This window comes from Colletotrichum destructivum, chromosome 5 (assembly GCF_034447905.1).
Source record: "Colletotrichum destructivum chromosome 5, complete sequence".
In the NCBI taxonomy this organism is placed as follows: Eukaryota; Fungi; Ascomycota; class Sordariomycetes; order Glomerellales; family Glomerellaceae; genus Colletotrichum; species Colletotrichum destructivum.
This window is the reverse complement of record NC_085900.1, coordinates 1,203,534-1,219,294: the sequence shown is the minus strand read 5'-3', so window position 1 is coordinate 1,219,294 and position 15,761 is coordinate 1,203,534. Positions and strand designations below refer to the sequence as shown.

At 56.9% G+C, this 15,761-nt stretch overlaps 3 protein-coding genes across 3 annotated transcripts; all 3 read right to left on the bottom strand.

Annotated features, from left to right (window-relative positions):
• Positions 1 to 4: 4 nt before the first annotated feature.
• CDEST_07967 (uncharacterized protein) lies at positions 5 to 5,916 on the bottom strand (the record flags this gene model as incomplete). Its single annotated transcript, XM_062924126.1, has 3 exons — positions 5 to 287; positions 489 to 614; positions 701 to 5,916. The coding sequence occupies 3 exons, from the start codon at positions 5,914 to 5,916 to the stop codon at positions 5 to 7; spliced, it is 5,625 nt and encodes a 1,874-aa protein (XP_062780177.1).
• Positions 5,917 to 10,223: 4,307 nt separating this feature from the next.
• CDEST_07966 (Putative Endonuclease/exonuclease/phosphatase superfamily) lies at positions 10,224 to 11,243 on the bottom strand (the record flags this gene model as incomplete). The annotated part of the gene is made up of 1 exon (XM_062924125.1): positions 10,224 to 11,243. The coding sequence occupies one exon, from the start codon at positions 11,241 to 11,243 to the stop codon at positions 10,224 to 10,226; it is 1,020 nt and encodes a 339-aa protein (XP_062780176.1).
• A 1,081-nt stretch (positions 11,244 to 12,324) lies between these two features.
• On the bottom strand, positions 12,325 to 14,427 carry CDEST_07965 (Putative FAD-binding domain, FAD/NAD(P)-binding domain superfamily; the record flags this gene model as incomplete). Its single annotated transcript, XM_062924124.1, has 2 exons — positions 12,325 to 14,172; positions 14,242 to 14,427. 2 exons carry the CDS (start codon positions 14,425 to 14,427, stop codon positions 12,325 to 12,327), a joined length of 2,034 nt encoding a protein of 677 aa, XP_062780175.1.
• Between the last annotated feature and the right edge of the window lie 1,334 nt (positions 14,428 to 15,761).

The window sequence follows — 15,761 nt, the reverse complement described above, 5'->3', positions numbered from 1 at the left end:
TGATTCAAAGGAGGATGAACTTGCTATCGTAGACGAAGTCTCCGTGGAAGTACTCAAATCTGACGTCAGCGACGATTCCAATGACTGTTGGAAGGTTGACGAGTCTGAAGAGGTCGTCGTCGATACCGATGGCGTGAAGGAGGTTGACGGTGTCGGGAATGGCGACAAGCCTGGAGAGGGGGAAGAAGACGATGTATCCGAAGAGGTTGTCGAGTCGGACGAGCTTAGAGAGTCGGATGAGCCCGAGGTGGTCGCAGACACCGATGGAACTGAGGACGTGGATAGTCCTGAGCTATCCGAAGAACTCTGCAAAGGTGTCGAAGGGTCAGACGAGTCTCCTGAGCTCTGGCTCGAAGAGGAGGACTCGCTCGAGCTGGTCGACGTCGACGAGACTGGACTCTCTGTGGAGCTCGAAGATGAAGGATCTGCCACGATAGACGAAGTCGACGCCTCAGAAGAACTTGACAGTTCTGATGTTGGTGACACACTCGATGAGCTGACTGAGTCCGGTGAAGTCGAGGTTTCTGATGTGCTTGACAAACTCGGCTCCGAGGACGTCGTCGAAGAATCGGATGATGACAGTAATGAGGATGCAGTTGAGGATGAGCTCGAGTCTTCGGGGGAGAGCGCGACACTCGCTAAGGTCGGCTGAGCCACAATGATTGTTCCCGGGAGGCTACCGGAGGGAGGGATCGTGGACACGGGGAGCAATGTCGTGAGAGGCTCGGTCCCGGTGTAGGGGATTGTAGACGTGACGAAGACCCCAGGCTGTGCCAGGATGAGCGTGCCGGCAGCCGTCCCGCTTGGCAACACCGTCGAGATGGGAATGGGCCCGGTGATGACGTCGGTCCCGGTGTAGAGGACAAAGGACGTGACAAACGTGGCAACCGGGGCAGCAGGCTGGGCCACAATGTACGTCCCCGGAGTCGTCCCGACAGGTGGAACGGTCGAAAGGGTGGAAGGCCCGGAGAGGCTGTCGGATCCGGTATATGAGACGGTGGAAGTGACGAAGAGGCCTGGCTGGGCGACGATGATTGTCCCAGGCGCGGTCCCGATCGGCAAGACTGTCGAAATTGGGATGGGCTCAGTAATCGGAGAAAACCCAGTGTAGATGACCGTCGAAGTAAGGTACGTGGGCGGCCGAGCCACAATGATCGTCCCCGGGTTGGTGCCAGCGGGCAGAATAGTCGAAAGCGCAGTCGGCGCAGTCAGTGGTTCCGTGCCAGTGTAGACCACCTCGGAAGTGACAAACAGCCGAGGCTGGGCCACAATGATCGTGCCTGGTGCATCGCCTACCGGAAGGATGGTCGAGATAGGAGTCGGGGCGGTCAGGAGATCGGTACCCGTGTAAGCCACGTTCGAAGTGACGAAGACGCCGGGCTGGGCGACGATTATCGTGCCGGGGACCGTGTCAGACGGGGGGATCGTCGAGATGATTGTTGGGCCCGTCAATGCCTCGGTACCGGTGAACAGGACTGTCGAGGTGACGAAGGATTGGAGTTGCGATGGTAGTGTCGGCAAGGAAATGGTAACGGTAGTGCCTGGTTGGATCCCGACAAGCGGGACTGACGGAGGAGTGATTACCGTGGCCGGGGACTCGCTGTCAGTAGAGGCTCCTTGCGAAGTATCCGAGACGGGCGGAATCTGACCGCCGACTGATGGAGGGGTGGCTTCGGCTTGTGGTTGAGCTATGACTATGGTGCCAGGGTCTGTCCCCGAAGGAAGGATGATTGAGAGGGTTGTGGCAGCTGTTAAAGCTTCCGTGCCGGTGTAAGCGACCACGGATGTCACATAGGAACCTGGGAGCGGCTGGGAGACTCCAGGGGTCTCGGAAGGTCCGGATGGCGATGTCGCGGGGTTCGGTGAAGGTTGAGTAGCGGCTGTTGACGGCTGAGCGATGATGATTGTCCCGGGAGCCGTGCCGGATGGCGGGATTATCGAGATGGTAGTGGGGGCTGTCAACTGTTCAGTCCCGGTGTACGCGACCTGAGAAGTAACAAACGATGCGGGGGCTTGAGCCGGCTCGGTGTTCTGTGCTGGCTGGTTCGACTGAGCAGGCACAGCCACTACGATTGTTCCTGGAGAGGTCCCCGAAGGCAGAATGGTGGAAATGATGACGGGCGTCGTCGGTGCACCCGGTCCCGTGACGGACGTTGTCGACGTGACGAAGATGTCCGGTCGGGCGACTATTACGGTGCCGGGGATGCTCCCAGAGGGGGCAATGGTCGAAATCGGGATCGGCCCCGTGACCCCCTCCGTAGGACCAGTGTATTGGATCTCCGAGGTGACGAACCTGGGCGGGAAACCGATGACGACTATGCCAGGGATCGTTCCGCTGGGCGCGACCGAAGTCAAGGTCACGGGTCCCGTAGCAGTGGCTGCCGCAGAGCCGACGAGGACGACTTCGGAAGTGCTGAAGACCGCCGACTGGCCGACGATGAACGTGCCGGGCACAGTGCCGCTCGGCGGGATCGTCGAGATGGTGGTCGGGCCCGTGGCGCCGGGCAAGATGACTTCCGAAGTGACAAAGGGGGCGGGGAGGGCGACGATAAAAGTGCCCGCTGCGGTGCCGACCGGCCTGATGGTCGAAATGGTGGTCGGGCCGGTGATTCCCGTCTGGAACAGCTCGGACGTCTGGTAGTTGGGCGGTTGGGCGATGATGATCGTCCCGGGTGCGGTCCCGCTCGGCGCCACCACGGAGACGGTGCTCGGCGCCGTGATTTGTGGGTCCTCCGGTCCGGTGAAGAAGACCTCCGATGTCACGTACTGGGGCGGCCGAGCGACGACCACGGTCCCGGCCGCGCCTCCACTCGGTGGTATCGTATATAGTATGGTCGGGGTCGTGATTTGGGGGTCGGATGGCCCTGCCAAGATCACCTCCGACGTCACATATTCGGCCGGTGGGCGTGCCACGATCACCGTCCCGGCGACACCTCCACTGGGCGGGATTGTGGTGATGGGGGAGGGCGCCGTGAGTTGACCAGCTGGGCCTGTGTAGTCCACCTCGGAAGTGACATATGTGGGAGGCACGGCGAAAATGATTGTACCGGGGACTGACCCGGAGGGCTGAACCGTGGAAATGGGGACGGGAGCCGTGATCGCGCTGGTTCCGGAGTAGACCACCTGTGACGTGACGAAGGGGTCTGAAATCCCAACGAAAAAGGTCCCTGGCGCATTTCCGCTTGGTTGTATTGTGGAAAACGTAGTCGGTGCTGTAATCGGGGCGCTGCCACTGTACACCACCGTCGAGGTGACGAAGGCTGGCTGGACCGGGGCCACTGGAGGAGAGCCCGCTGGAGCCTGAGGACCCGCTGGGTCTGCTGTAGGGACTGTAGGGGCAGGATTAGGGATGGTAGGTTGCGGCAAAGCTACGATGAGAGTGCCTGGAGCTGCGCCATCCGGAGCGACTGTAGAGAGGGTTGTGGGCGCCGTCAAGACACCCGTTCCCGAGTAGCTGACGGTCGAGGTGACAAAGTCGTTGGGTACTCCGATTATAACTCTTCCTGGCGTTGTGCCCTGAGGTGGCACCAGAGTCAGGGTCGTAGGGCCCTCGGCTGGAGAAGTTCCAGTCAGCCTGATAAAGGATGTCTCGAACGGTCGACGGCCAGCCACGACGATGGTTCCCTGTTGGTCTGCGCTAGGAGGGATGACGGTGACAGTCGAGGGTCCGGTGAAAGCATCCGTCCCGGTGAAATCGACGGTAGAGGTCACGAATGCGGTGGGGTCTGCCACGAAGATCGTCCCTGGATCCGTGCCAACGGGCGGTATGATTGCGATTGTGGTCTGCGTCGGGAGGGCGGCAGTGCCGGTCCAGGGGACGGTTGAAGTGACGAACACCGCAGGCCTGGCCACGATCAAGGTCCCTGGAGTGGTTCCCGAAGGCTGGATTGTTGAGATGGTCGTCGGCTCTTGGATAGGAGGTGTGCCCAGGAACACCACGTTCGACGTGACGAACGAGGGGCCTGCAGGAGTTGCAGTCGGTACAGCCACGATTACTGTGCCAGGCGTGTCCCCCTCGGGTGGCACAACGGAAATGGTCGTCGGCTCGGACAAAAGATCTGCCCCGGTGTAATCTACAGTCGTGCGGACAAAAGGTCGAGGGTCGGCGATGACGATTGTGCCGGGCGAGGAACCGCTGGGAGGGATGATGGCGACAGTGGTTGGCTCTGCCACCGGTGTCGGACCGACGTAGGGCACGACCTGGGTGACGAACGACGCCGGCAGCCCTCCGGACGCTGGGGACGGACCGATGAAGATTGTACCTGGCGAGGTGCCAATCGGCGGGATGCTTGTCAGCGTAACAAGCGGTCCGTTGCCATTGGCAGCAATAATCGAAGTGACAAACGAGACCGGGACTGCCGAAGTGATGAATGAATCCGAGAATGTTCCCAGGGGTTGTGTGACGCGTGGGAGACCAATAATTACCGTCCCTGGCTGGTTGCCACTCGGAGGAATCACTGTGAGAGTCGAAGGCGTGTTGATGGCATTGGACCCGGTGTAAGGGACGATCGAGGTGACAAACGGCGCAGGGGCTGCTAGGGTACTGCCCGCCGGCAAGGCCACAAACACTGTTCCAGGGTTGGGACCATCGGGCGGGACAATAGAGAGTGTAGAGATGCCGCTGATGGACTCAGTCCCCGTGTACGATACGACCTGCGTTGCAAATACGTCGGCGTTTATGCCGGGGGCCGGTGGAGGTTCTGCGATGACAACGGTTCCCGCAGCCGTGCCACTGGGCTCTATCACCGTGACGGTTACCGGGCTCGCAATGGGGGCGGTGCCTGTGTACGGCACGTACGAGGCCACGTAGCTTGCGGTCGGGCTGCCCAAGATGACGGTACCCAAAGCAGTACCACTGGGCGGGGCCACCGAGATGATGGTCGGGGCTGTGAGGGGTTCGAAGCCGATGAACGGTACGGTCTGGGTGATGAAGGAAGCCGGCGGCAACGCTATCACGACAGTCCCCGGGACGATTCCGTCGAAAGGCCGGTCCAACAAAGTCGACGCTGCCGTGATGGATTCAGTGCCCGAGTAGGGAACTACGGATGTCACCTGAGGTGGAGGAACGCCAGTCGAAGGAACGGCGATGAAAACAACGCCCGGTTCAGTCCCGGTTGGCTGGATCACCGAGATCACAGTCGGGCCCGTCAACTCATCCGCTCCGGTGTAGGCGACAGTCGAAACGTCGTAGGACAGACTCGGTACGGGGGTTGTAGCCTCGGCCACCACGAAAGTACCAGGCTGGAGCCCACTGTCGGGGATGGTCGAGATGGTCGTCCGAGCCCCTTCCAACACATCGAACCCGCTGTAAGGGACCGTCGTCGTGTTGTACAGTCTCGGGTCGGGAACAGCAATGACAACCGTACCGCGGGAAGCGACGGCCGCACCGGGGGTCGGGTTTGCGACGAATATGGTTCGGGGTGCCGCGATGGGGTTGCGGGTGAGGATGCTCGTCGAGTTGACGTAGGTCGGGATGGGGCCGGGGCTGACCGTCGCGGTGCCGGTCCGAGAGACGGTGAAGTACGATGGCGGAACCTCCACCACAAGAGTCCCTCGTTCGGTTCCCACCGGCGGGATTACGTCTACCGTCGTCGGTCCGGCCAAGATACCTGTTCCAGTGTAAACACCATTGTTTTGGGTCACGTACCCGGAAAAGTTGCCAGAAGTGTAGTTCCCCAGAAGCTGGGGCGCCGCCGATGTGCCCGTCGATATCGCGGCTGTGGGAACGGCCTCGCAGTTGGACGTGTACGACGTCGACACGGCGATGTATGCCACATAGCTGATGACATACTCGAGGGAGTAGCAGACGCAGGCATCGGTCTGATCATTGTTGAGCGCATCGAGGCACGACTGCTGTGCCAGGCTGTTGCCCCCAAGAAGCAGCGGGGGCAGGAGGAGCTTCCATAACCGCTGCATCACGGTGGTGATGTCCGATGGTGGTCCCGCGCTCTCACGCGCTGAACTGGTCTCGGTGGTGGAGTGAGAGTGAGTTCGAGCAAAGTCCCTGGTTCCCGAATGACGATGATGCGCAAAAGGAGCAAAACAAAGTCCGGAACCCCCCTAAATCAACCAGGGAATCTTTGAGAAGACTGGGACGCAAAATTGTGTAACTATCAACAAGGCATCGCAAAAAAGAGATCTCGGCACTCGAGAGAATTTTCGAAAGTGGCACTACTGTTCCTACAATGATAATGCTACCTTTGCCCGCAGACCTGGTGAAAAAAGTCTAGTCGTGGTCTATCTGGCTATCTCGACAAAAGCGACGGTCGTTCTCTGCGATGCCAAGACATCGTCATCCAGACTTCCGCAAGCAGACTTGCCTGCGGCGGCCGTTTCCATGGCAAACAGACAATGCGATGTAGATGCAGCTTCCGAAGGTCGTGGAGCCCCCCCCCCCCAGGAATGGGCCAAGCATATTCGTCTAGGGGAACCCGGCTTAGACACAGTCTAGTCTAGCCTGCTCCCACGTCGATGATGGGAGTAAACTCGCCCGAGAAGGCATGTCGCGCGCACTACGTCCCTGATTTCTAGGGGATCGATGTGGCTGGGCGGGCCGCTGGAGAACTCCATATGGGACAGTCAGTCCCCCTCGATGGAGACGAAGAAAAGGCGTGTGTCCGATTCCGTTCCGCCACATCTTGTTGCTATAAGCGAAGGAAGAGCCTTGCACCGTTTGGGTTTGGGGCTTATAAGCAAACCGAATGCAGCGGATGGGGTTCTGTTTAGCACAAAGGACTTGTCAGAAAGCATCGCGTGAAGCGGATTTTATGACTTGTGCGTGGATTTGTCTCAGAGCCCGGGCAGGCCCCGAATTGCGTTACCGAGGAGTTGGGATAGATATTAAGCCTCCTCTCCGCCAGATGGGCAACACAGCATAGTCTCAAGCTTCAAATCATTTTCCAGAGGCCTCTGCTCATAGCATATCGTCCACGGTCGTTATGAAGCCGATTTGGACATATTATCTTCCAGGAGAGGGGGAGGCACCTCAATGCTGGGGCTCGGCCAGTCGCAATCCGTGTCTCACTAGCCACTCACACGATATGAATCGATCAGGTATGAGTGAGGCAATCGAAAAATGTAAATCAATCTCATCGTTCCGCCAAGCCACCCGCCAGCAGAGTCCGTCTCAACCAGGGCAGTCCGTTTTCGGTCGTCTGTACGTCAATGTCGGATGATGGAAGAACCGATTGCTCTCGGTTGACAGCTGTCTCAGCGCCACACTCTGGGCCATCCGCAGAAAATCGGACTTTGATTCCATTTCCCTTTCTTTTTGCTACACGCCACTCGGATTTGGATGTACAATGTATTTGATCCATCTCTTTGGTGATTCTACAGATCGTCCCCTGGCGAACTTGCTCTACAGGCTACCTACCAACGCACACAGCCATGGGAAACTCTGGAAGAAGATAAAATACATGATGGACTTTATGCCTCAATCCCACACGGACACCCCTGGAAGCCGGGTCGATCACGGACACAAAGACTCAAGCACGTGGCTTGAACTCTGTCACGTTGGCGAAATACAATCATCCAGGTTTCCACGGAAGACCCCCCAACCGCAGGTATTCGGAATCTGATGTAACCGACCGGCCACCTAATTCATTTCAACTACAGTCCCTTTCTAGAGATTCTTTCTATGTGCTCCCGATTTAGGATGAGGACTTGGGCAAGAGGACGGAGTGCCCCACCACGAAACAAAGTACTACAAGATAAGTGACGAATAGCAGAGACAACCCAATCCCATCCTACAATAGAGCTTACTGTTGGTGTCGAAATACGTCCCAATGCGATTTTTCTGGTTCTTGCTTGGCATCTCACGCTCCATCCCTGATGAGCACCACTAGTGGATATATCCGACTAGGCTTTGGTCCTCTAATTCAGCCTCTTTTAGTATTCTCACTTACATAGTGAACCCATATGGAGCACTCATATATACGCAAGACGGTGTTAACCCCAGCAAGAGATCCTATCACTACCTCGTTTTCCTAACCATCGATTGAAAGTTGAAAGTTGCTGACCGTGGCGCCTACTGCGTTTCTCGGCCGTTTGCCAAAAGACCAAAGAGCCTTCACATGGCAGTCGAGTCATCCCAGACATCGTTAACGGCGCAAGCCCACCCCCCCGCTGTCTCGCCTCAGCCACGATAAACCCAGGCACTACCCGACACCGCCATCGGCTTCCTCTGGGCTTCCTCTGGTAATGACGCCTACATTCCTGCGAAGGGGACTGATATGCACAGGAGGGACCCCCCTTCGTGGCTTAAGAGGGCTCCGGGCCAAGACTCATCAAAAACCCCGGGGCGCCCCCACCCCCCATTCCAATGAGATTTTGGAATACCATGGCAATGGGGGTTTCGTCCACAGGTCCTACCTAGTCAGCCCACTTTCTGAATCTCGATGAATGCCGATCCGTCATGGGATCCAGAATCACGCGTGAAAACGCTCTAATCCTTGTTTGCTCTAGCCAGCAACTCGCTGATCTTCACTTGCGGGCGTCCTGTTCTGTCTTCAGCAATGGTGCTGTCATTGCCGGCCGATAGCCAAGACATATATGTCCCGTCTGCCCACCGTCTCCAGAGCAGCCAGACAAGCAAGGCCGGGCCCCCAAGACTGCTCGTCGCCAAAGTTTATCTCTAGGATCCTGGTTGCTATTCACGGTAAGGAAGAAGTTCGAGATCGCCGTAGTCGGAATACACTGGGCGAAGGGTCTTCTGTTCCCAACAGAAGGTTGACACGCGGGAGAAGAACGCCTCCCCTTACGTGCGACTTGGCCCGGCGCCACAGCTCGTGCTTTCTTAGAGCATCTGAAGTTTTCCATCGAATTAACATCTAGCACCCCTCTCCCACTTGGCAGATGACTTCATCGAACACACCTGTCTGTATTGGCATGATGACTGTGGTAAACCCTCATTTCTCTCAAACATTGCCTCGGGGCACGACTATCTGCCACAAAAGTGGGGAAGTTGTGCCTGGCTTCGGATTCTGTGTTACGCTTGAGCAGATCGATCAACGGCTCAAGCCGTCGGGAAGGCCGATCATCCCATGTCAAGACGGACGGCGCGGTGTTGCATCCCGCAACCGTGTTCTCGATGATCCTCCTACAGCTTCTCCACATGCTCGAGTCTGTCTTGGGACTGCCGTCGAGATCTCAAACGAAACCGATAATGTCTTGTGCTTTGATGGTCTTGTCATCGGGGTAGCCCGGCAATGGCTGCTGCCTTCTGCCTTTCCTGGACGAGCGGATCCAGCCGATGAGCAGCTTTGGAAAACGATCGATAAGGCTGTCTTTGAGAAGTGCTGGAGCGAGTCTGGAGTGTGTGGGCACACAGGGGGGTTCGTATCAAAGAATTAAGAATTAGCAATGGACTGGAATCTCTCGACTGCCAGTCTTCGCTGCTGAGACTCAGGTCAACAGGGTAGGCTGTCCGACTCACCTTCACCAGGCCGTGTCATGGAGCAGTCTAGACCGCCGAGTCCACTGTCTCAGCCCAGCTGGCTAGGCATGTCAGATCCTTGGCAAACATCATCGAGAAGATTGGGAAACCGAACACCATCATGGCCAAGGTCTAGAACGCTGGATCGATTCCATTTTTGATGACATTTACAAGACGTTGTCGTTGTGCTAGGTGAAGGGCACGCAGAACCGGTGTCTGACGTTGTCAACAGGAGTTCACGAGGAAGCACGATACATCAACATGGGTAGTTGCAAATATCCTGAAAATGTACATCGTAAGACGGCGTGGAGATTGCTGTCAACCAGAATAAAATGGTACAGAAAACGGCATAGTCGCTTCTTGATTTGTGAAACTTTATGCTGTCTTCATGAACCCACCTTCTGATATTCGAGGTGTGTATCGCGCCAGACGTCGTAGGTAAGTGAGGGCCCATGAGCTGCAAACAAATGGTCGGAGGTGTTCCAAGGGGCGCAGGAGAAATGAGTGCGGATTGCACCGCTATTCGTGTTGTTGTGCGAGGGGAGAACCCCTGGTCTCTATCGTCAGCCTCGTTCCGCTGAACTCCTGAAATGTAAGAGGAAACGTCCTCAACATACACAAACTAACGTTCACAAAATCTGTCCCAGCCTACAAAATCTGCCCATGTAGTCGCCCTGTTAAGCCTGTGACATGTTTCGCTATTTATGTGATCATTATCCCCAAGATCGATAGTGCTGTCTACTGCGTTCATGGTACCGAACAATGTCTAAGAGTGCGGTGAATCTATTTACTAATCGGACTCGTCTCCATCCAGCTTGAAAGTGAACTTCAGTCCTGAGTGATCGCTCCAAGCCGTTGTTCCCTGGGTTTTGCTTTCCCCGAAGTCGAAGTGATTCGACATTGCAATCGGGGCGCTCAGTCCTAGAACCGGAAGCTTCTGCGGGTGCATGACTTCGATGTGTAGAGGCATCAAGCCCAGTATCGCGACCTTGTCCATTCGGGTGGCCGGATATCTCGCCCTCCCGTCGACTCCCCATGTGCACCCAGCCTCTCCACCTCGCAACTTTGTCCACGCGTCCTGAAGCCCGTTGTCCTCGATCACGGTTTCGTCCCGCGGATCGACGGGGTTAAAATCACCCGCAACCAGGCCATGTACGGTTTTGTGAAGCATTGACGCGGCAACCGACAACTGTCCCGCCCGATATGATGCGCAATCTGGCAGGTTCTTGGACTCCAGGTGCACGTTGACCAACCTGACCTGGATGTAATGAGGCTGTGAGCTACTGTTTGCTGCTCTCTTCGTCGGAACGAATATATCGCCGCATAGAGCATCTCTTCTCATCATCGACGGATACCTGATTCTTGAAAGCCGGCCGAGAATGGCAAAGGGCGACGTGCCTACAGGTCCGAAGCGAGCCTTGGATAGGAGGATGACGGTCGCGAACGCGGATATCCAGTTGATAGAATCCCTCTCGCTTGAATACCATCCCCTGCGGACCTCGTCGCGGCATAGCAAGGAGCCAATCATAGGCCTCGACACTTCCTGAAAGAAGATAATGTCGGGCGACGGTGCGTGGTTGACGATGTGCGAGAAGATTGCGCCGAGGCGGGCGCCTGGCTGTGGGCCGATACAGTTCACGTTCCATGTGGCGAGAACTAGGCTATGGCCGACGCCGACTGATTCTTTTGGGCCCTTTGGAAGACTCGTCTCGTCGGCGCTTGGGACCGGGGCCCATGTCTCGGCGCCTTCATCGTACTCTTGCCATGATTGCGCTCTTGGCGAGAGGTTTATCTTGTCCGGATCCTGCATTATGGCGCTCCGCCCCGTTGATACTAAGTTTTCCAGGGATGAGTTTGATTTAATTATGTCAAGGAATATCAAGGAGGGTGTAATGGCGATGTTGTGCTGTGAAAGTTTGTGGTAAGGTGGCGGCGTGAGTTAAGAAGCAAAGTTTTGGTCTCGGAGGGGAACTGTATCGGTAGGCCTCTCTTGTGAAAGGAGGATGATTCTACGGCACGGAACCAAGATCATACATAGGTAATACACAGTGAACACACACAAAACAACAGGAAATAGCCTACTACCACTACTATGCCTTATCCTCATGCTTTCACCTCAGTAAGGTAGCTTGTTTATAAACACAGAGTACCATGACTAGCCTAGTCTACTGGGAATGACTTCGCCGTCAAGGTTCATGCTACCAAGGTTTGCGGCAAAACACTTTCGACTGTAGAGGTATTGAACCTTGAGACATAAGCCTTTCAGATATCGGCAAGGAACTCGCTCACTTTGGCGTATCGTATGGTAGCCTCCCCCTGACTCCATTCCATGCACACAGACACTCTCTATCAACTCGCTAGAGTAATCAATCAACGAAAGCTCCCCAAGTTCCGGTCGGAAAACACTCTGCACACCGCAGTCTAGTTGTGACGGCGTTGCACGGGCTCAAACGCAGACTCTATCCGTTATTGCAAGGCTCGGAGTTCCGTAATTCCTAACCTTAAACCCTGCAAAGAGAGAGAGAGAGAGAGTATGGATGAAAAGTGACACTACTCGGATGCCGATACATCTGCCGGCCCAACGCTCGGGTGTTATACGGAATTGTGTTGAAGCAAATAGTTCCATCGCAACAATTGCCGAGCTTTGCTAATTAGCAACAAGCTTTCCGTCAGTGGGCTCACTAATCAAAATGACCGAGGCAGTAAAATATGGGGATTTGTATGTGTGCGAGGCATGATTATTCTTCGCCGCAAAGCGCGCGTCTCCATGTGAAATCGTCGTTGGTGTCACAGTGAAAGAAAATGCCCATGACAAAGATCAACAAATTCAATAGGCCATATCGACTACACTATACACACAGTCACACACATACACACCTCTAAACCCCCAGTCAATTGCTGGCCCAGGGCTTACATTCCTCCAGAGACCCGAGCCCAAACATCGTCTTGGAGCCAATCTCGCTCTGCACGATGCTACCGCGGGCCCGCCTCCTCATGCCCTCCTCGAACCTACCGACATCCCCTGCCGACGGCGACCCGCGAGCCTCGTCGAGGACCTTGGCGAGCGCGGCCGCGTCGCAGATGGCCGTCTGCGCCCCGACTCCGCCGCAGGGGCTCATCGGGTGGATGGCGTCGCCGAGCAGCGTCACCACAGCAGACGGCTCCCAGGCGGGGATGTCCGGCACCGAGGAGATGATCGGCACGAAGGTGGCCTGCCGCGTGTCTTGCAGCTCGAACACGGACCGCAGGGAAGGGTGCCACTCCTCCGTGACGGCCAGGCTAAGACGTGCCGCTGCCTCCGCCGCCGCCGCCGCCTGCTGCTGCTGTTGGTTCGGGCCTCCTATGTTGTTCCCGGCCTTGGGTGGCGGTGATGTTAGCCCGCCGCCCGCGCCGAATCGCGCCTGCGGAGCTATGAGCACCCAGTAGACGTAGTCCTGGGGCAGCCGGTACCTCGACCGGCTCTCCTCGCTGAAGCGCGTCGGCTCCGTGAGCAGCGTCGCCGGCGCGTCGCCGATGTGGAACGACTGGAGCATCGGCGCCTGGTCGGCCACAACGGTCATCCACCGCAGTCCCTTCTCCGGGAACCTGGCGGCGAGCTCGGGCGTCAGGGGCGTCTTGCCGTACACGCAGGCCGCACCGGTGTCCTTGATCTTGTGCTCCGGCAAGAGTCCGGGGCGCACGATGGAGTGGAGACCGTCGGCGCCGACGAGGAATCGCCCTTCCGTCCTCTCGCCGTCCGTGAACGTGACGACAACACCGCCGCCGCCGCCGCCGCCGCCCTGGTCCTCGTTCGCGGTGTAGGAAGCGAGCTGTCTCGAAAAGAAGACGCGGTCTTCGATGCCCGTCATGAGTATGGACCGGAAGACGGTCCGGTCAACGGTGTGGCTGGGGCTCAGGCCCAATTTCCCGCTCAGCCCCCCGCCGGCGCGGCTCTTGGTCACCTCGCCGGTGAACGGGTTGAAGTCGGTCTCGCCAACGGCAAGAATCGCGCAGGAGGCAAGGAAATGCTGGTAGACGTCCTTCGGAAGGCTCTCGGCGAGCGCCACTTCGGCGTCCTGCCGGAGCTTCAGCCGGTATCCCTGGGGACGCGAGTCGATGGCCGAGTCTCTCTCAAAGACTCTGAACGGGATTCCGACCTTCCTCAGCGCCTGTGCCAAACAGAGGCCGCTTATGCCGGCGCCGATGATTAGGACGGGTCTCTCATCAGTCGCTAGCGCGAGTGGTGACTGGACTTGCGAAGAAATCCCGGCGAAACGCTCGGCAGGAGGCTTCTGGCTCTTGTGTGGAAGTGTGGTGGCAACTTTGGTCGGATCGTCAGAAGAGGCGGCTGTGAGACTCCCGTCGTGGCTGACGCCGTTCGAAAACGAGCCCGTGGCGCCCAGGGCCATATTGCTGGTCGCCGGCTTGTTTCCGTCGCCCGTGTCGCCCGTCTCGCCCGTGAGGGTGGCGTTCAGAACTTCGAGCAGGATGGGCATCGGCACGCTCGACGTCCCGCGCAGCCAGCCAAGGAAGCTCTTGCAGAAGACGAGCGAGGCCGAAGATCGGGTGTGCGCGACGTGTCCCGCCGCCGGCTCCCTCAAGAACCCGCAGAGAACAGCCGCATCAACAACGTCAGAAAGCTGTTGCTCGGGTACACCGGCGCTTGTAGCTAATGCGGAACACGCGATGGAGCCGTCTCCTGGAATGTGCTCTAGGACGGCACGGCTTAGAAGCCATCGTACGCAGCTTGGCTCTTGAGACTACATCGTGAGGCCAACGTCAGTATTCGCGGGAAACCAGCCACAAAATCCCGCCAAGAAAGTTCTTACGTGAGTATCTGAACGATCAAGGGAATCGTCCGGAAGAGCAGACAGATGGAGCATCCTCGTCGTCAACTCGAGAAGCTTGCTCTGCGGGTGCTGGACGACTTCGTAGGCGTCGTCGGGGCTGGTACTCGCTGACCCAGCGGCAGGTTGACGCACGAGCTTAGACCTGTGGGAGGGAATGGAATCCATGGTTGTGTAGACGTCAATGCCGTGGTTCGTTGAACGAGGAAAGAGGAAGACGAAGTAGGAAATGATAAAAAGGGTTTGTGATCCGCGAGCGTTACGAAGGGCATCAATGGCAACGCAGACACATCAAATTGGCAAATCTAAATGGTCTGCATAAGGAATATGGCAAGGTTTCCGGGTCATGGATGACGGTAGCACCGCCTGGGTGCCTATGGAAAACGATTCTGAAGGGAAGCAATATAGGCCTAGTCTCTTCTGTTCCGGAAGCCCGCAGACGACAGACGATTGATTGGAACATGAACATATACATCTTTTGAGGGACGATTTGAAGCTCGGGTCACCAACCGCCCGCGTCCGACTTTTGTCATTTGGTTTTGGGGGGGCGGAGTACGTATGAACCCAGGTTCAGAGGAACTTAAATGTAGAAAGACTTTACGGACATTGAGCCTCACACTCCCCTTCGGCTGGGTGGGGAAATCCGGAGAAACCTAAACTCAATGTCGATGCGTTTATCAGCTCCTCGCAGTCGACTACGGACGGAAGGGGAAACTCATCGACCATGCTTTACGGCATTGTCAGGCGGACCGTGACTTACACCCGGTTTGCTGAGCACCGCGGCGGACGGCGCGGGACGTGATATTGCCGCGTAAACAGCTCCAACGGGGGCTTCACTGAAAATGGAATGAAGATTGTGGCAGTGGTACCCAGTGACACAAGTCAAGTGAGGATATCCGTAGATCTGGGGATGCCTTTCTTTTTGTCCATATCAAGTCTTGTTGCCGTCAGGGGCAGCGGCATTGATAGTGAGTGATCTCCGTGTCCCCGAAATCGGCAGCCTTACAACGAAGAAAGTCGTGCTGGCATTTTGTTTTAAAGCCGAGTACACGACGTGGTCCGCAACACTCTTCAACTGGCTGGTGATAGACCCCGCGAACATCAGACGGCCTTTCATTTCGAGATGTTTGCAGGCTTCCCGGGCAATGAAGAATCGGCCTCATAGGCCGAAATCCTTCTTTTGCCTCGGCAAAACATTGTGATCATCGGCTGGACGTCAGACACGTCGGTCTTTAACACCGAAGACGGCGTCGGAACTAGGGTCCTTGATGGCCTGAATCACCTTCTCGGTAGTCTCGGCGTTGTTCGGTTAGTTGACGAGTCAAGGAACTGATGCTGGGGCGGGATTGAGAATAAAGCTCGTATAGATACGAATGGGAAATCGGTCGGAGGGGATGCCGAATGGAGAATCGCATGCGATTCCGAGACCCAGACGCGGTTCGACGTCGGCCGGCTCTAGCTTGGGGGACAATGGAGCGTCTTACTCTAACAATATCCCTACA